Source organism: Pleurodeles waltl, chromosome 11 (assembly GCF_031143425.1).
Source record: "Pleurodeles waltl isolate 20211129_DDA chromosome 11, aPleWal1.hap1.20221129, whole genome shotgun sequence".
In the NCBI taxonomy this organism is placed as follows: Eukaryota; Metazoa; Chordata; class Amphibia; order Caudata; family Salamandridae; genus Pleurodeles; species Pleurodeles waltl.
This window is the reverse complement of record NC_090450.1, coordinates 881,749,963-881,771,230: the sequence shown is the minus strand read 5'-3', so window position 1 is coordinate 881,771,230 and position 21,268 is coordinate 881,749,963. Positions and strand designations below refer to the sequence as shown.

The following is a 21,268-nucleotide window of genomic DNA, read 5'->3' as shown; positions in this document are numbered from 1 at the left end:
AGTGCAGGAAGAATAGCCAAAAAGCACATTGCATGGCCATTTAAGAACAGCAAAAGGGTTGTTTCAAGTTCATGGAAACAAAGATAATCTGTGAGTGCATATTGGGATCATTGAAAGAAACATGCATTGGCAAAAGGTCTCACCTACGAGAGAGTGATTGGTTTTGTCAATGTTTTTAGCCATGGGGTACAGAAATTTTATAGCACTTTTTTTTTTTTATGTCGAGGTGGGAGGAGGAAGGTAACACAGAGTGAGAAGGGATGTGTGTGACATTGACGGGGGTGCAGAAGGGATGACACATACAACAGGAGGTGGGATGGAGGGGTTCTGGGAGGAAACACATAGACAACGAAGCGTGGTGGGTGTGCTGAGGACAAGCTGACAACGGAGGGTTTGAGGGAGGGACTGGGGGCACGAAGACGGACAGTGCAGGTGGGAAGAACATGGAGGGGGCAAGTACACGAGGGAGACAGCTCAAAAAGATGTGCTCCCCATTATAATGGCATATGGCCCCGGTGGATGGTGTCTCTGGGGCCTAATAAGGCTTGGGCGAAGGGAGCCACATGGCCTCCTCGCCTTAAAATATGCCTCATATATATATATATATACAGGGAGTGCAGAATTATTAGGCAAGTTGTATTTTTGAGGATTAATTTTATTATTGAACAACAACCATGTTCTCAATGAACCCAAAAAACTCATTAATATCAAAGCTGAATATTTTTGGAAGTAGTTTTTAGTTTGTTTTTAGTTTTAGCTATGTTAGGGGGATATCTGTGTGTGCAGGTGACTATTACTGTGCATAATTATTAGGCAACTTAACAAAAAAAAAATATACCCATTTCAATTATTTATTATTACCAGTGAAACCAATATAACATCTCAACATTCACAAATATACATTTCTGACATTCAAAAACAAAACAAAAACAAATCAGTGACCAATATAGCCACCTTTCTTTGCAAGGACACTCAAAAGCCTGCCATCCATGGATTCTGTCAGTGTTTTGATCTGTTCACCATCAACATTGCGTGCAGCAGCAACCACAGCCTCCCAGACACTGTTCAGAGAGGTGTACTGTTTTCCCTCCTTGTAAATCTCACATTTGATGATGGACCACAGGTTCTCAATGGGGTTCAGATCAGGTGAACAAGGAGGCCATGTCATTACATTTCCTTCTTTTATACCCTTTCTTGCCAGCCACGCTGTGGAGTACTTGGACGCGTGTGATGGAGCATTGTCCTGCATGAAAATCATGTTTTTCTTGAAGGATGCAGACTTCTTCCTGTACCACTGCTTGAAGAAGGTGTCTTCCAGGAACTGGCAGTAGGACTGGGAGTTGAGCTTGACTCCATCCTCAACCCGAAAAGGCCCCACAAGCTCATCTTTGATGATACCAGCCCAAACCAGTACTCCACCTCCACCTTGCTGGCGTCTAAGTCGGACTGGAGCTCTCTGCCCTTTACCAATCCAGCCACGGGCCCATCCATCTGGCCCATCAAGACTCACTCTCATTTCATCAGTCCATAAAACCTTAGAAAAATCAGTCTTGAGATATTTCTTGGCCCAGTCTTGACGTTTCAGCTTGTGTGTCTTGTTCAGTGGTGGTCGTCTTTCAGCCTTTCTTACCTTGGCCATGTCTCTGAGTATTGCACACCTTGTGCTTTTGGGCACTCCAGTGATGTTGCAGCTCTGAAATATGGCCAAACTGGTGGCAAGTGGCATCGTGGCAGCTGCACGCTTGACTTTTCTCAGTTCATGGGCAGTTATTTTGCGCCTTGGTTTTTCCACACGCTTCTTGCGACCCTGTTGACTATTTTGAATGAAACGCTTGATTGTTCGATGATCACGCTTCAGAAGCTTTGCAATTTTAAGAGTGCTGCATCCCTCTGCAAGATATCTCACTATTTTGGACTTTTCTGAGCCTGTCAAGTCCTTCTTTTGACCCATTTTGCCAAAGGAAAGGAAGTTGCCTAATAATTATGCACACCTGATATAGGGTGTTGATGTCATTAGACCACACCCCTTCTCATTACAGAGATGCACATCACCTAATATGCTTAATTGGTAGTAGGCTTTCGAGCCTATACAGCTTGGAGTAAGACAACATGCATAAAGAGGATGATGTGGTCAAAATACTCATTTGCCTAATAATTCTGCACTCCCTGTATATATATATATATATATATATATATATATATGGTTACATACATATCATAAATGTCATCACTAGTGAAATCAATTATATTGCATCAGCATTGACATCATCAATGACACCACTGCAGCAGGTCAGGTCATTAGGCCCTGCTTAGCAGGCTCTGTGTTCATGGACTTGCGTTCAGCCAATTGGAGATCTCAGCACCCCTTCCTGTAGAACCTATTGGGTTGAAATTTAGCTAAGCCCTGTAGACTCCGGGTGTAGACATGTCCTTCACCAGGTCCTGCACTCAGGGTAAGTGTCCGGTAGGCTGTTCTGTATATCATCTACTTAAGCCTTTCAACAAATCTATGTCCTTGCAAAGAATGAACATAAAGACGTGCCTCGCTACAATGATGTCACTGATGATGCTGATGGTGACATCATCTGTAACACTCTTGACCTGATGGTCACTCAGCCGCCAGTCGGCCTGCCCCATTAATGGCAGAGCAACCACTACTGTCTTTCCCTGCCAGATTTCGCCACGCTTGGTACGGCGGACTCTCGAAGGGAAGGTAGTCATTGGATCCCAGACACAAGGATAAAACCAAGGACTGGTGGCTCCTTCTTTTAGAAAAACAAATCCCCAAGAGGAACGAATAAAGACATGGTGTCCCGCTTGGAATTAATAGTGACAAAAGTGCTTCTGCTGTACAGAACTGGAAAAAGCCCACTGAAGGAAATGGCCTCTTTAGACCTGTCATATTTGGTGCCATCCTATCTAACCAATTTGTCTGTAGTGCATACCAAAAATATTTTAGGAATTAACATGGGGGTAACATGTTTTGAGATCGCACTTATTTTTTAACAGAACGATCTGCACCAAACTTCCAAAGATTGACAAAAGGAATATGCTATTTACTATTGTTGTTGACCATGACTCATTGGAAGCGAAGCTTGCATCTCCCCTCACACTGCAATGGTAAATATCATATGACCATCTGTGCACATGCATATATTCCACGTGTTTAATGTGCACTAGTGATAAAAAAAATCATGTAACCATAACAAGAGCACATGGAGTCAAATCTGTGCAGTGAAAGAAACTACAAATAACTAGGCCCAATTGTTTTTTCAATTATTTTTGCTAACTGATTTTACAAAGGAATCTGTGAATCACTAAGCATTGTTTTCTCAAGTGAATTAAGCTGTACTGTAGTAATAAAATGGAACTGAATTCGATCTGTGCAACAAATGTTTGCCACTACCACAACAAAAGTTACTATATGGTTTTACACCAAAACCGTACAGTTTGGCTCGTTTGGCTCTTTCTTCGTTTTGGTGTCCATCATCATATAGTCATGCACCTTGTACGAACACTGCACACAATAAATTCTGTCATTGACTTGTCCCTTCTGACTTTAAAAATTCATATAAGTTTAACCATTTACTTACGATTGAGGGACGCCTCCAATCCCGAATCCCACCAGACCCCTTAGTATGAGGATCCAGCTGTAGACTGGAGCAAAAGCACTGAGCAGGCCATAATATAGGGCCCAGAAAACACTGATCTTTAGTCCCTGCAGGAACAAAAGAATGAAGAATCATTATAAAGTAGCAAAGCTCACATTTCTATTTTAAACTACACATTTTAAAAATATCATAAGATTGGTACATATTAGGGTTGTCTACATATTCCATTGAAGTGACCCTATTTTAGTAGCTGAAACGAGCTGAGTCCATTTTCAACAACACCCTAACAGCTAACTCTAGCTGAGCTAGTTCATTTCAACTCCCAATGAGCAGATGTGTTGGACTTCATTGCCCCATCCAGCCTGAGGGTTATGGAGCATAAAAGGTTGGACAATGAGAATCTGTATCCATTGCAAAGTCTCTGGGGAAAGGGGAGTCAGAAAACTCTATAGCAGTGAAGCTATATTAATTTTATTTTTTAAACCAATGCATGGGATAGCATGCCTACCCAAGGCAATACAGATAAAAAATAATTGTTGGCAAATCCAACAGGTCTAGTTTTTTTGTGATAATGCAACCAACACAGGCATGCACAAATGCGATACGAGCTCAGAGCAGCCTCAGGATTGGCTAGGTGCACCCAGCCATGGTTCTCCCATGCAGACTGGGAGACTGTGCTACTACACATGTGTGTTTGGCCGGCCCGAGACGGCCGACAAAACATATATGCACACAGAGGGGAGTGCACTCCCCTCACTGCTCGTCACCCCCATGGTCCGCCCCTTTAACAAACGAAATTATAATAAACATGTTTATTATCATTTTGTTTGTTAAAGGTTTTGCAGCTTCTGCTGCTTGCGGGGTGGGGGGGTGTTACGTTCATCCACCCTAACGGAGGAGCCATCCCTGGTTGCTTTTAGAGGAATTAAACCTTCTCATCAAGGTGACTTCTGTGTTTATAGTCCCCGCCACATGCAACAGAAGCACTGCTTAGGTGGAGGAATAATACACAAAACAGCCAATAGCATAACGTGAGAGGTATTTTCTCTTCTGAACCCTACTGTGTATAAATATGTAAAACAGGAGTAAAACATCAGGCAGACAACTGTGCTGTGAAGCCAGACTTAAAAAAATATTTTCCACTTCTTGCCTCCAGCTATCTTCTGATCTCTGTGACTAGCAGGAGTCTGTGTTTACTATAATAATATAATGGCATTGTCTCTCGTATAAGTATGGTAGCAGACAGAAATCGGTTTACTTTCTCTACAGATAAAAGACAGGGGTGGTCATTATGAACATGGCGGTCATTACTGCCAACGGCATGGCGGTCCATACCGCCATATTCTGAACACCTGCAAAGCAGCCAGTTCACTACCACCCACTGCCAGGCCATATTCGACCGCCTGGCCGACTGTGGACACTGTCGACCCATTGGTGGAGGCTGGACAGGCGGGGGGATTTTGATCCCATTTCCACCAGGGATTCCCTGGCGAGTTACCCCGCCAGGTAACCCTGGTGGAATGCATATGGCTGACAGGAATAATCACTCCTGTCACCTGTATGTGGCACGCCAGGCCCCTCCCTCCTTCTCACAAAACCTCCCCACCTCCCCACCAAGCCCCTAGCACAGCCCCCACCCCGAACCCTGAAAAACAACCCTCCACCCCCAAAACCCCATGTAGGTCCCCCACCCGACACTCACCATCCCCCACCCCCACCCCTACATACAGGTCCCCCCACACCCCAACCCCCCACATCCCCATGCACCCATTCACGTACATGCACACACGCATACATGCACTCAGACACACATCCCCCAATACACTCACGCACAACCCCATGCACTCACACACACCCCACCCTCCCCCCTTCCCTCTCGGACAGCACTTACCTTTTCCGTTGTGCTGCTCCAGGAGGGAACGGGCTCCCTGCATACACAGCCACACCTATAACTGCTTCATTATAGGCGTGGCGGTGTATGGAGTGACATGGCGGTGAGGGTGGAGCAGCATCCACCCCTGCCAACGACCGCCAGCATGGCAGTCCTCACCACCATCAATTACGGTGAGGCACCATGCGGCATTATTTGGCAGGATTCAGGCCGCCAACACTGTTGGTCTTTCATTGACCGCCGGCACGGTTGGCGGTGTGGCACCCCGCCAAGCACATAATGAGGCCCATGGTAAACACACTACTGTCTCCTCTCCACTTATCATGACTATAGTATGCCTATAAATTATGCACCTTAACTTAGCTTGTTTCAAACTTATTTTCTGAAAATATATATGGTGCAAAATAAATGGATTGAAATTATCTCTTAAAAAATAATGCTGGATGTATCATTTGATGCTTGGGTACCTATTCATTTTCTGTTGCTTCTGTGCAAAAAAGGGGAAGATAATGACAAGTAAACATCTTTCCAGACATGCTGTCAGCACATTTGAAAATAGCAACACTCTTTTAGCACCCTGATTAATATACAGACTCTGATTTGCATGGCCATCAGACAAGTTGACGAATGAATATCTATGTATAGGCACAGACAGCTACACAATGTCATTTTAAGGTTGCATGTGTGCTGTGAAATGTTTTCATCCGCTACATAAAGTGAGATACGGATTCTGCTGTGCATTGTTATGTGAGTGCTAACACATGCCTCGCCCCAACATCTCCCCATACGTCTGCCAACAAATACCACCCACCCCCATCTTTAGGACTTGAGTCTACGCAAACCCCACCCTTTGCCATAATCTGTGCTATATGTGGTTCAGGGTGCCTGGTGTATGTGTGCAGCAGCTTCTTGAAGGGGTCCATACAAGCAGTACAAGTAGGTGTTTTCTATGGAATAAAAATAAACTGCACGAAATGCCCCACACAGGCCACAACACGCATGTCAGTATCACAGCCCCACTCTAGCTCCTGCTATCATCTTAACTCCAACTAACTGCAGTAGAACACAAACACTCCAGCTGGGTCACCATACATGTACAGAGACAGTATTCACAGTTAACATTAAGATACTAATAATAAACTATTTTTTTATCGTTTTGTATTAAAAGGGGCGGGGCCACGGACTGTGACGAGGATGAGGAGAGTGCCCTGTGCACTACCCTCAGAGCGCATGTATGTTTGGCCGGCCATCTCGGGCCGGCCAAACACACATGTGCAGTGTGCCTTGGCTGGGCACTCCCAGCCAATATTGACGCTGCTCAGAGAAGCATCAGGATTGGCCGCAGGGCAGGCTGAGACCCTTTGCCTGCACTCGATGACGAAGGGGCGGAGGAGCGGAGCAGCACGGCATTAAGGTACGTTTTTTTAAATATTATTTTGTTTTATTTCTCTCGCCACCCTCTGCCATGCGCCGCCCCGCCCCTTTTTTCTTCCCACAAGTCGCCACTGGGAGATACTATTTGTATCCAGTCTTCTCTCCTTGAAATCAAAGGTTATACGAATTCTGGGCCTATGCTCCCTGACACTCACGCCTCTGCCTAAATTCCCTTTGTATTTCCCAAATCAAGCTGTGCCTCGTAGGACAGCCTTCCTATTTACAGCTTACACAATTCAATCACTTGATTGACTGAAATTATACAGCTTCTTACCCTCCTTCACTTTCTGAATAGCATGGCCAAGACCTATCCTTCTTCACACACACTCCGAAGATTTGATCTTTACTCCAGCCTTCAGCCTCTGTCACCACAATGTGTGCATCCTCTTTTAAATCAAGCACAGCCTAGTCTCCCAGAGTTTGATTTTCAGCTATTTTTCCAAAATCTTAACATCCACACACATTTCCTAGACCTTTTCATCCATGCACAGTGCATTTGTGTATTGGTGTTCTTACTTCATAAAAGCCCCAAAAGGTGCTAACCCTGTAGCAGAAAATGATGGCAGCAAGTAAGCTGTCACCCCTCTTCAAACTCAACTCAACAATAAAAGCCAACTTGCATATCCTCTGTAAATGTCCTCTTGAAGCATTCAACATGGCTATTACTTTTCTAGGAGTAGGATATTGCATCTACCGTTAGTGTATTCCCAGTTGTTAGGCCTGTCATCCTTAAGGTGGCCCTTACCCTAGACTTCCTGCCTTTCACCTCTGATTTTAGCTATATCTTTGTGATGACATTAGGGCTCTGAGCACTTTACCACTGCTAACCAGGGCTAAAGTGCATGTGTAGTTTCCCTAAACATGGTAACATCGGTGTATCCAAAACGGGCATATTTCATTTACTTGCAAGTCCCTTGTAATGTGGTATACCGTATACCCAGGGCCTGTAAATTAAAGCTACTAGTGGGCCTGCAGCACTGATTGTGCCACCCACTTAAGTAGGCCTGTAAACATGTCTCAGGCCCACCACTTCAGAGCTTGCGTGTGCAGTTTCACTGCTACTTTGACTTGCCATTTAAAAACTCTTCCCAAGCCTTAAACTTCCCTTTTATTACATCTAAGTCACACCTAAGATAGGCCCTTGGTAGCCCATAGGGTAGGGTGCTATGTTAATGAAAGGCAGGACATGTATTTTTAAGTTTTACATGTCCTGGTAATGAAAAACTCCCAAAGTCGTTTTTCATTACTGTGAGGCCTGCCCCTCTCATAGACCAGCATTGGGAATTCCTTAATACACTTTTAAGCTGTAATTCCTGATCAGAAAGGAGTAGTTACTTTATGTTTCATATCACTGGAATTGTAATGATAAATCCTCTTTACTGGTAAAGTCGGATTTATTATTACTATTTTAGAAATGCCACTTTTAGAAAGTGGACATTTCTCTGCTCTCACTGCTCTGTGTGCCTGACAGCCAATACACGTCTGGTCTTGGCTGGATGACAGCTACATATGTGCATTTCCTCCAGATACCCACAACACAGGATACTCAACTGCTTCTGCTTTCAGCTGCATACTGATGAGTCTTCCTGGGCTGAAAGGGTGGAGGGGAGCTTACACTAACACTTTAATAGGGAACTGCCTGTCCCAACACGAGGGCTGATTAAACCCTACTGATAGTCTGGAGCCAGGACAGGAATGAAAGGGGGACCTCCGCACTTCAGAGAGAGAGAGAGAGAGAGATCCTTTGAAGTAATTCCCCACATCAAAGGCACTTTTTGGTGTAAGTACGGGAGGCTCTGACCCCCTGAAATCAGTGCACTTCTGGACCTGGAAGAACATCTGCTGGAGTAAAGGCTGCTGCACTGAAAAGATTGACACTTTGCAGTGCATGACTGTTCCCAGGAACTGCTGTCCTGCTTTGTTGAGCTGCCCTGCTTTCTGCTGACCTCTGCCCTGTGAGAGGGCTAAGGAGTAAAACCCCAGAGTGTCTCCAAGGGCTTGCTGGATTGCCTTCTGTTCCCCCCAAGGTCTCAGGGACATCAAAGACCTCATAAATCCAACTCAAGCGTTCAGTGTTGCCAGAGCGTGCCTGTTTTCTGCCTATACATCTGATGAGTGAGTGCGGCATCTGATCATAGTACCTTGCACTGTTCTACAAAAGGGAGCATTCTGTTGTTACTAAAGATATTGTGGTGTTTCATCTCCGTTCCCACATCGCCCTACAGAAGTGAGCCGATCTCCTGCTTCTGGTTGTTCCCACGTTTCAAGGAGGAGTGCTCCCCTGTTGCTGAGCACCTGAAAAGCAGTGCTGCTTGATACGTGTGCCGCTGCAAGCTTTGATCAGCACGGGTGCCCCATCCTGTTGCCCTGCCTACCACCATGCGCTGGGCGCGCACTCTCTAAACTCTACAGAGCCAAACCTCTGAGTGTCTACCAGGTACTGTAAACCCGGGGGTCCTGTTGGTGCACTTCTGTCCCCCCTCTAAACCATGAAGGGACGTGTTGAATCCTGTTTTGCAAACTTTGACATTGTATCGTTCTCACACCGAGAATTTACTGTAAAAGGTTCTAAAATTAGCCCAGCTGGATTAAGGACTACTTGGAGGTATTTTAAACTGAATAACTTGTGACCTACTTGTTGCATTCTTGTTGTTTTTGTATTAATTTGTTATATAAATATTACTTATTTTTATAAACCAGTGTGGAGTCTTTATGGTGTATTCATTGGGTTACTGTGCGTTTGTGCCTTGCGCAAACACTTTACACATTGCCTCTTAAGTTCAGCCTGCCTGCTCTGTGCCAAGCTATGAGAGAGCAAGCAACGGTTAATTGAAAGTGTGTATCTGACTTACCCCGACTAGGGTGGTGGTTCCTACCTGGCCTCAGTGCATAGCTCAGCCAATCAGGAATCCCATTTCTAACACCAGTTTTTTTGATTGATCAAATCCTGATGTTTGATCTCTGGCGGGAGATCAGGCCGCTGAACAAGCCTTGCACTGTGCACGCACTACTATAAAATGACTGACCCTTCCTTTTGCTCAGCTTACCAATAGCTTGAGGGTGGGCTTCTTGAAACATCTGCAAATTACTAATGACACTTCCACTTGGCTGCCTGGTCTACCTTTTGCCTGGATAATAAGGATAGGTAAAATCAGTAACCCTTTATTCTCTACAATAACATTTGTCTCTATGGCCCTCATAAAAAGTTAGGTGGAATATGGAGAGGTAATTACCACATATGCTAAGTATCATTACAGCGGCCTGAAGTATTTACCATGTGTGATAGATACCTGCTATTCCGAGTTTTTAACTTGTAAATAAAGCATAAAATGCAGTATTGGTATTAAACACACCAAATTCAAATTATATTGCCTTTTTCACAGGCACTTCCCCCCAATAAATTCTGGTAGGTTTCACGTGCCGCAATCCATCATGCGGATAATGTGATGATGTTTTAATTGTAACGCAACTCGTAATTCTGATTCCTGTGTAAACAAGCAATTACCCAGGGGCTGGAATTTTACCCTACTTGTAGTGAGGGCCAAAGTGTGTCTTTTGCCAACCACCCAAGAGGGAGTTCCACTTGCTCCGCTGATGGGTCCTGATTCACAAAGGTAAACTTACACTTTTGTGTAAATGTACAATTGTTTGCTATTCACAAAGGAATTTTATGAATAGTATATTTACGACTGCAGAGTCTCCACACATAAAAAGAAAGGAATGTCTTATCTTTTTATGTACGGATACTAATATCTTTATGTAAAGATACTGCTAGTAAAATAACTTTGTGAATAGTGAACAATCATAAACTTACATAAAAGTGTAAGTTTACCCTTGTAAATCAGCCCATCTGCCACTCCAAAAAGATAAGCTACATTTCATTATTGGCTGTGGTAACCCTACCTATCATTTTGTTTACTTGGTGTATAAGCAGACTGGAAAATCTGTCATTTTCCCCATAGCCTAAGAAATGTCTCTGTGTTGTGTGCTTTTGTAAACAATGACTTTTAATGTAGTTCTTCACAACCTCGAGGATGCAGGCATCAAGATGCGTATAATTTTCAGAGCAGCTTGGAAGTTTTATTTTTGAAGCGATGTAAAGAATAAATGAATAAATACATCAATTGATAACTGTTTGAAACCAAATCAATATCTAAACTCAATATTAACATTTAAACTATCATTTTCATAAATGAAATCAGTCTTTTCTTCCACTGATCTTCACTGGGGTAATATTAAGTCATGCAAATGTCATGTGTCACTTTTTTATAACTTTAATCACCTTAACAATGCTGCTATAATAAGTGGCCATCAGGGAGTTGAAACTAAAAATGATGGTGGCAGAAATTCCACTACCCAACCCAGACAATTGGAGATTTTCCACAATAGATCCCACCTTCCAATGTGGCTCCTCCGATAGCAGATACAGTCACTTTGGGAATGACACCTTTTTATCCTTTTAGGAGAACTTTACATATATGAGGATGGCAGTGTTGGCAGGTAATGTTGATGAATCACCTTAAGTCATGAGTCTTCTGACTTTTTAGTTTTTTTCTGTAGTTAATATTACACCTAAGCACCTTGGGCAACCTTCTCTCCCCATTAAAATTAGTATACTGCAGGAATTTATTTTTAGGTAATTATTGTGTTATGTTATGGTAAACGTATAGAGCATAATCACCCAGAGGTTCCTTGGCACTAAAAAAGGCTATACGGTTGAGGGGAGGGATACTGCTGGAACTCTTCTAAGTAGGCCTGTTAGAACAACCAAGTCTTTAAGCATTTTCGGGAAAGGAGCAGCTTGGTTTCCCGGCGAATACTCAGTGGAAGTGAATTCCAACATGCAGAAGCTAGAACAGAAAAGCTTCTACTGCCTGATTTACTTTTCCAGAACTTAGCGACATCAAGAAGGTTGAGATCAGCAGATCTCAGGTTTCTCCTAGGAATGCAGTGCTTGGCTGATGAATTTGGGTGCTCGGCTTCTCACCACTTTAAATGTCAGGCAGCAGGTCTTAAATTGTAACCACTGGCTGACAGGGAGCAAATGGAGTTCCTTCAGTATATGGGGCATGTGTGCCCTCCTAGGAAGATGGTTTATAAGGCAAGCAGCTTCATTGTGTATGACGTGCAGTCTGTGGATTGTATTCTTTGGAAGGCACATGTACACAGAATTAGCATAATGCAGTTTGGATATGACTTAAAGGGGGAGCAGTTTTAGATGACTTTTTGGGTGTAGAGAGAGGCCCATTTGAGGTGACCCAAAGTCCTGATTCCACAGATTTATCTTGTTTTCCAGGACCACTATCTCAGTTTTATCGGTGTCCCATTTTAATTGGTTTGTTCTCATCCAGTCCTCCACTCTAGCTGGTTGATGTGAACCCCAAACTACGTGGAGGTCAGAGTTCTCTGGTCTACACCTCTCCCAGATGGCCCCCCCAGCCCAAAAGCAATGCATCGGTCATCACTGTCAGCTCTGGATGGGGAAGGGAGAGGGGTCTGCCTCTGACCAAATTGTGGTTTGTCAGCCACTACTGCAGATCTTTTGCAGTTCCCTTCCAGATCTGGACCAGGTCGGAGAGATTCCCCTGATGCTGTGCCCACAGAAACTTCAAGTCATACTATAGAGCCTTCATAGGCCAACGGACATGTGATACAAAAAGTAGGCCATAAGGCCCAACAGTCTCAGAGTCAGTCTTACTAGAATCCAGGACAGAGTGTGAAACATCGGTATCAAACCGTGAATATCCTGGACTCGCTTTTGGGGAGGATAGGCCTGAAACTACACTGTTTCCAGAACAGCTGCAGTGAAAGGGAGCGTATGGGAGGGAATCAGGTGTGACTTCTGCATGTTGATAGGGAACCCCAGAATGTGCTGAAGGTCTGCCGTAATCTAGAGGGGGGATAAGACTGCCTGGGGCCAGCCACCTTCAACAGTCAATCATCGAGGCAGGGAAAGATTGGAACCCCTGACCTCTGCTAATGTGCTGCAACCACCGCCATCACCTTGGTGATTTCTCAAGGGGCGCTGGTAAGACCACAGGGGAGCACGTCAAACTGGAAGGGTTTAAAATGTGAGCCTAACTATAATGTCCCTGTAACCTTTGTTTTTTTAAGTGAATTTCTATGTTTTTTATAATTCCATTTCCTAACTGTAATGTCTCTGTAACCTTTGTTTGTTTTTTCAGTGAATTTCAGTTTTTTTTTAAATTTTCATTACTATATGTTAATCTAACCACCGCGGCACACGGCCAAAGTGATGGTTGGCCACAGTGAGTGGGTGCATGAGGGTGTCATGGGTCTGTGAGTGGGTGTGTGAGGACCTTAGTGGGTCTGTGAGTGGGTGCGTCTAAGTGTCTGAGTGGGTCTGTGAGTGGGAGAAAGAGATTCAAAGAGAGAGAGAGCGAGAGAGGGAGAAAGAGAGTGAGAGGGGGAGAGGTAGTTTTTTGGTATGTATGATATACTTAGAATGAGATTTTTGTGAATAATTTGAAAATAAAAATGTATTTGTCCTTTAAAAACAGTAAGATCACCTTTCAGTATGAGCCCTAAACATTTGCACTTCAAAAAAAAAATAAAGGAGAAAAACAACTGCGGCTGGACTCGAACCTTCAGTGCTTAGAGTGAAGGTCTGTGACACTTGAGATTTTTAATATATATATATTTGTAGCCTTCAAAGGCTTCCCTGCAGTCCCTGCAGATTTTTTTTCTTACTTTTATAATGTAGTATTTAGGGGCTAGCTAGGACTGCCAGGAAAGCCTCGAGGCCTCCCCCGCGGTCCCTGACTATTCTTTTTTTAAAATTTTATTACATGCCCTTCCTGGGCTATCTGGGACCGTGGAGGTAACCTCAAGTCCTCCCTGAGGTCCTTTTCTATTTTGTTTTACATTTTATTACTTGCCCTTTACAGGCTATCCGGGACCATAGGGGGAGCCTCAAGGCCTTCCCAGAGGTCCCATTGTTCCACCAACCAAGGAGCTGCTCCCTGGTTGCTGAAGCAAACCTTTCATCTATGTTCCCTGCGCGCATATCTGTGTGCAGGGAACAGAGATGAAATCTCCGCTTTTTGACAGCGGACCTCTTTGACTGGTCCCGCAAAGTGGAGTGTTTGCTGTGACTTGGCTGCAGCTGTCAAAGCTGCAGCCAAGCCACAGCAAACAGCTATGTCCTGGGCCCCCCGCACACAATTTAAATATAGCCCCGACTTGCAGCGAAAAAAAATGTTTTCGCCCCGAGGGATCACCAGAGCTAAGGAGTCGGGTGTCTGTAATCTGGCCCCTTTCCTTGTTTTGTATGTTTTTTTCTGGGTCTTGGTTGCTGAGACCCATGATGGCTACCAACACTTCCTGGTTGAAGTGTTGACAGGCAATCAGATCGCAGCACGAGATCAGGAGAGGTCGCAACTCCTTCGGGTCCCTATATATACAAATTTGTTTTCCTCCTAATTTCTCAAAAACTGATGAATGGATTTACACCAAACCAAAAAAAGGTCGCTTTCTGGACCAAGACCTACCTTTCTGCCAAATTTGGTGTATATCCGTCCAGTAGTTTCAGCACTATTGCTCTTCAATTTTTCCTACGGAAAAATGATTGGGGAAAAAATGTCCTGGGATCCCCCCTTTTTCTTGCCCCCCCACGGATGGATCATCCCAAAACTTTTCAGACAGCAGCTGATGCGGCTGGCAAATTCTTTTGGGAATTTTCGCAAAGATTCATCAAGCGGTATATATTACCTACTGGTGGTCACCAGTAGGTTAGTTAAATTTAGGACCCAGTTTACACAGGGAAAGCATTTTGTTTTGCAAATAACTTTGACGAATCTTCACGAAATTCTAAAAACTAGTTTACCACTCACTTCAGCTGCTGTCTGGAAAGGATGATTCATCAAGCAGGGGCTGAGAAAAAGTGTGGGAGGGGATCTCAAAATGCATTTTTCCAGGGCAATTTCCCAAAGGGATTTTAGACAAAATTATACTCCGAACAGCTGAATGGAATTACACCAAATTTGGCACAAAGCCAGATCTTGGTCAAGAAAGATCTCATTTTGTAATTTGGTGTAAATTCGTTCAGTAGTTTTGGAGTTATTAAAGAAAAAATATATGTATATCTAGAGACTCAGATGCTGAGATCTCATTGCCTGCCACCACTTCAACTTCAACCAGGAAGTGGTGGCAGCCTTCTCGGGATTCGGGACTCAGCTGGGCAGGAATACCCTGACCTTTTAGGTCCGGTGGTTGGGTCCCACAGGGACTCTACCTGGGGCCAAAAAATATTTTTATAATATTTTGTCATAAATACGTGGAGGATCCGTGGCAAAATGAAAAAAAACGGGTTCTTAAGGAGACAAATAGCCCATGTCACAGAAATGACAAAGCGCACTCCTTCCTTAATTTGTTTCCATGGTTTCTATTTGAAAGTGATCTCTGGTGCATTGACACTCACTTGAGCAGACCATGCACACTTCACGATTAAACGTGTGCAATCTGGTTGTCTTGCGTGTGACAATGTGAGGGCACCGAAAGGGCTGGACTGGGCTGGGAGCTGAAGCAGCCTTGACAAATGTTATCCTTAATTTCATGTGTTGAGCGTAGTCCCACCCTCTCCACGAGTCTCCCCTCTCCCATTTTTGATGTTAAAGGGGTGCAATTTACAGAACAGTGTCGGATACATTTGTCAACACGATACAGGTGGGGAATGTCATTAGATATGTAATATTTAAAACTTCCGAGTACATGCCCACATGAGCATTAGTTTCTGCAGCAGCAATTCACGCTTGTGGGGATATAAGTGTGTGTGGCTCCCTCAAGGCTAATTAAGGTATGGATAGGTGCAGGGCCCATCAACCCTCTGAGCCCAGAATGCACTTCCACCCGTGCACACCAGGAGTGTACTGTGTGGATTGTGCATCCCTGACACACCAGACGCAGTTTAGGTTCATTGTTTCTCAGTGCACAATTCTACGATTACTAATTTGAGGCTATTCTATTGAGAAGAGCAGTTCGTTATCAATGCGTTGCTCTCACGTGGGCAATACCGTTTTTAGGTCGAGCATAGCAGTGCACAAGTGCTGCTTTTCTGACGTGTTGGTATCTATGTGTGTTTTTAACCACACACACCTCACGACCATCACTTTCACTCATTTGTGGACTGGCCTTTCAAAAATCCTTTGTTATCATTGGTAAATGCTTTACGTTTGTCCCTCGTTGGGGCAGTTTTGTTATTGCCTTGGGCATCGACCCTGTTACATGGATTATTGCACGTTTTGCTGATACGTTTGACTGCAAGTGAACTTCTTTTTCCTTTTGTGTCTCTCCTTCGCACTCATGCTCATGGCGGCCTTGGCGCTCTGACCTGACTTGCTTACGTCACCTGTTTTACTTTACATTTTCAATTTATGTGGCAAGAAAAGTCAAGTTAGGAATTTACAACGCTAATAGCTCTAACTTGAGCAAACGCGAGACCCATTGCATTGCAAATGGTTTTTGACTTTGGCTCAATGGTGCCAAATTATGGTTGCCTTTTACAACTCATGCAGGACCTGGGGCATTTCTCCTCCATGCAGGGCTGGCTTTAGGGCAGTGCGACCGGTGTGGCCACAATGGGCGCAAACCTGGTGGGGCACTGACCTCGGGGGGGGGGGTGGACACTGTGTTTAGCAATAATTTACTTAAAAGCACCTGAGGCAGAGTTCCTTGTGCGTCCTGCTTTCAGGCAGCAATAAAAAATCAAAATAACTCTTCGATTAATGTTCCTGCTGGAGAGAGAGAGATCAGAGTTTTGTCTAGTGGCAGTCTTGACTCACCATAAAGTAGCACAGAGGGTTAATTTGCCTGCTGCAAAGAACAGATCTGTATTTTATGTGGATAGCTGAGGGGGTTAGTAAAGGCTGGCTTTACCAGCGCTTTAAAATAAATGAAATGTATAAGAGAGAGGGGCTATGGAGAGAGGAGGGGCACTTTAGTTGTGAGGAAATCCGAGGAGGAGGTCATGAGGGGTGGGGCGCTGAAAAAGATTGTCGCTTTGGGCCCACAACACACTTCGTATGCCACTGTCGGCACCAGTGCTTTCCCGATGTTCGCTACTGAAAATAAGGAGCTACAGATGAAATGGGCCGAAATGCAGCACTGCACTTATTTACATAAAAAAATAAAAGTGCAAGGTTCCAACGTTTTTCTTAGGCCCCACTAGCGCTACCGAATGCTGGGTTGCGGAATAATGAGTCCACCTCGTGCCTCTTTGCCCTGCACTTCCTCCCACCATTGCAGGTTCTTTTCATACCAGTTTCTCAGTTTGCCACTGTTTTCCTTTCTAGTCGTCCTCCTTTCTCTGCTGTCTGCGTACTTATTTTACTCTGAGTAAAAGTTTGTCAAATGGAAACAAAACCCAGTACCCAAAAATGAGTGCTAGAACCTAGTACCACCTGCAACTACCGACACGAATTAAGCACTATAGGAATGTAATAAGAAAGTATGGATTATGTGTTTACAACTGTGCAGTAAGATAGACATTACAATGTGTAATAACGAACTCCAGCGTCATGCGTTCCATTCATACTCCGAACGGAAATGCAACAAGGGATTAAGGGTCAGATGTAGCAACTTCCCAAATTGCGACTTGCAATTTGCGAGTCCCTGCGACTCGCAAATTGCAAGTCGCAATTTGGGATGCCGAAAGGTGTCTCAGACACCTTCTGCGAGTCGCTATGGGGTCGCAAAGACCCACCTCATTAATATTAATGAGGTGGGTCGCAATTTGCGACCCCATAGCAATTCAGGGCACTCACGGGGATGGAGGCCTGCTGGGAGCAGCAGACCTCCATGTCCGTGATTGCTTTTAAATAAAGCAGTTTTTTTTTTCAAAGTGCAACCCGTTTTCACGAGCTGCACTTTGAAAAATAAACCGAAACCTTTTGTTTCGGTATTTTTCAGGGCAGGTAGTGGTCCATTGGACCACTGCCTGCTCTGAAAAATTATTTTTTAGGCCAGACACAAAGGGGAAGGGGTCTCATGGGGACCCCTTCCCGTTTGTGACAGGGTTACCATCCACTTCAAGTGGATGGTAACTGCGAGTCCATTTGCGAACGCTTTTGCGGTCGCAAATGGAATTGCATACCAGTGCGACTCGCAAATAGGAAGGGAACACCCCTTCCTATTTGCGACTCGCAATTGCATTTTGCGAGTCGGTTCCGACTCGCAAAATGCCTTTCTACATACCAGATGGGCTTTAGCGACTCGCAAACTGCGTTTTTTGCCATTTGCGAGTCGCTAAAGCTTTCCTACATCTGGCCATAAGTGCAGAGTGAAGCCCTCGGAGGAATACAGACAAAAGGGTGCGAAAAGGCCATTGAATGAGACAATATTTTGTGAGTGTGTTCAATACACCAGTTAATGAGGAAAACTAGCTAATCACAAAAACAGCAAAACGAGAAAAATAGTAGGGGCAGAGAAAGGCTTTGGGGAGTGAGTCCATTGGGGAAAATATCAAGAGGAAAGGTATTGAAAACAAAGAGCAATTAACAAGAAAAGATACTGCATAATAGAAAAAATAGAGAACGGGAAAAAGTAGCGAATTTGTAGACTGTAAAAATGTAGCAGATGAAGGAAAAAACACCGGACGAGGGAGAGGAAGCGATTATGTAGAAAAAATAGTGAATGAAAAAAATATTGGCAGGCAGAAAGTAGTGAATGAGAGAAAAGGTTAATCAATGAGGATGAGAAAAAAGGTAATGAATAGGAATGCCTGCAGTTAGACACTGAATAACAGAACAGCAGGTTATTAATAAAACAATGAAAGCTAAATGGAAAACCAACTGGGAGAGAAACAGAATGCGAATGAGGAAAAACAGCCGCGAATGAGAAAATACTTTCGAAAAATTGAAACACAGCGAATGCGAAAAAGTGGATCATTGGACTCCCACAGGCTGCCGAGCGGCAGAGTCATACAAATAAACTGACGACAAGACTCCCTGGGATGAAACATTGGCAGACACAAGAATTCTTTCATGTTTTGCTTTACACTCTACTTCGAATACAGCCTCCTCACTGTACACCTAGCCTGCAAGGCGAGCACAGCCTACTCTAACTGAGGGTAGCAAGATCTGCAATATAACTAGGTATTGTATAACTGATGCAGTGTTATATAGCGCTTTCTGCCAGGATGGGGCACTGAAGCGCTTTATGCAAGAGTAAATACGACATAGAATGTCAATCATGTGCAAATTTTGAACAGTTTGCTCAACATGTGTACGCCATGAAATTGATGAAAGGAGGGAGGCAGTTGCAAAGGAGGCCTTTACGACCTTTTGTACCAGAGCTCTAAAACAGTGGTTCCCAAACTTTCGAATTCTGTGGACCCCCACTTTATCATTACTGGAACCCTGGGACTCCCCACTGAGGGCCTCATTACAGACTCGCGGTGGTGCTCGGACCGCCACCGACATGGGCACTTGGCATGGGCTGTGCAGGGGCCCCCATGGGCAGCCCCGTCGTGCTTTTCACTGCCTGAATTACGGGCAGTGAAAAGCGCAACAGGTGCTGCTCCACCTGACGCACTGCAACATTGCTGCCAGCTCGATTACGAGCCTGCGTCAATGTTGATGTGAGTATTCTGCTGGGCCAGCGGAAAACTCATATTAGGGCCAGCAGGCGGAAAACCTGAGTGGCGGTGTTCCGTCTAAAAGAGTTTGGCGGGCAGCCTCCTCCACCCGCCAAACTCGAAATAAGGCCCTGAGTCATAACTGAAAGCTGGATACCTAATTTGTTAACAATATTTAATTTTGTAAGCAATCGCGGACCCCCTGAGGAGGCTTAGCGGACCCCTGTCACCCCCGGACCACAGGTTGGGAACCACTGTTCTAAAACATCCCTTGTACACTATAAAAGGCAACACTATCAGATGTTTTTGTTAACTATAGCTTACAGTCCTGTTCAGGGTACTCTGGTTTAGTACTATGCGTGACAAATTCTATATGTGCTGTCTATGAACACGGGGTGGGAGGATTGTGTCAGGCAGACGACAATTTACATTTGTTATAAAAAGAAAAACGTAAAAAAGCATGCAGTCTTCCTATGATGATGTCTTTAGTATTACTTTATAAATAAGCGACAGGTGCCAGGGCGTAGCTTCCATTGATGCAGCTGGTCCTGTGGAACCGGGGTCTAAAGGCATGAGTGGGGGAGGGTGGAGGGCAGTGAACGCTCATTATTGCTGTATTTCACAGTTCAAACAGTGGCCATTTTATTCTTTGCACCAGGACCCATGAAACATAGGATATGCCACTGACCTGTGCATTCTTAAAAGCTTGCAATTAGAGTTATGGGTTACACAAACCTGTGGCCTGCGTTCAAACAGGGCCCAATTTGGTTGTGGCAGAATCACTAGGTATCCAGATGCAGTCATCACTAGAGAGGGTTTAAATGAACCGCTGGAGGAACCTGGAGATCATTGCAGCAAGAGCTTATAGCCAGGAATGAAGGATATATGCTTTCATTTTCTCGACTACTGAACAATGACTTCAGTAAAGTATTCAAGTTTGGGTTAAAAATGTAATAGGAAGAGAACAGTCATACAACTAACACCAGGCCAGCAACAAATAATCCATCAGCCCACGCCACAAGAACACCACCACAGTCAGTCACTACGCCCATTCTGTTGATGGCTGATATATGTGCATGTGCATATATATATATATATATGTATATATATATATATATATATATATATATATATATATATATATATTTGTGTATATATATATATATATACACACACACACATATATATATATATATATATATACGTGCGTGTGCACCAAAAAACACAAAAAAACAAAGCCTACAGGGATGTTATAGGTAGGCTCAGAAGTTACACACAAAACCATAGAAATTCAGCAGTTTATAGTTACCTGAGGTAACTATAACTTACCACCCGCCATGCAATGCTTATGATCTCACATATTACATGGTCAGTGACATCACTGATGACATCATCCAGTAAGTGTAAGGGTTTCGTAAAAGTTTTTGAGACTTAAAGATATATACTAAACTATTACGTAAGTTAAATTACTATTGTTCTGTACTACTAAGTAATACTATTTGTAAAATATGTCATCCATTCTATAATCCCATTTTTAAAGCTGGTGTACTATTTATCAATTAACTAGCCTCTACACTGACAAATGTCCCCTGCTGTATGGTAGTACTTTGCAACAGCCTAAGCTGATCATTGAGGCTTAACTCCACAGTGATGACTGAGTATAGTTCTGTTTTATGACATACTGACCAGTTTCCTTAGCCCTCTCTCCTTTGTGATGAATGGCTGTAGCAGTGGATTGCA

General features: G+C 44.0%; 1 protein-coding gene across 1 annotated transcript in view; it reads right to left on the bottom strand.

The window, feature by feature from the left end:
• The window catches only part of SVOP (SV2 related protein), a 305,181-nt gene that overhangs the window by 114,531 nt on the left and 169,382 nt on the right, over nucleotides 1-21,268 (bottom strand). Inside the window, exon 6 of the mRNA XM_069214772.1 lies at nucleotides 3,594-3,718. Within this exon, the coding sequence (XP_069070873.1) occupies nucleotides 3,594-3,718 (125 nt within the window). The remainder of the gene's footprint in view (nucleotides 1-3,593; nucleotides 3,719-21,268) is intronic.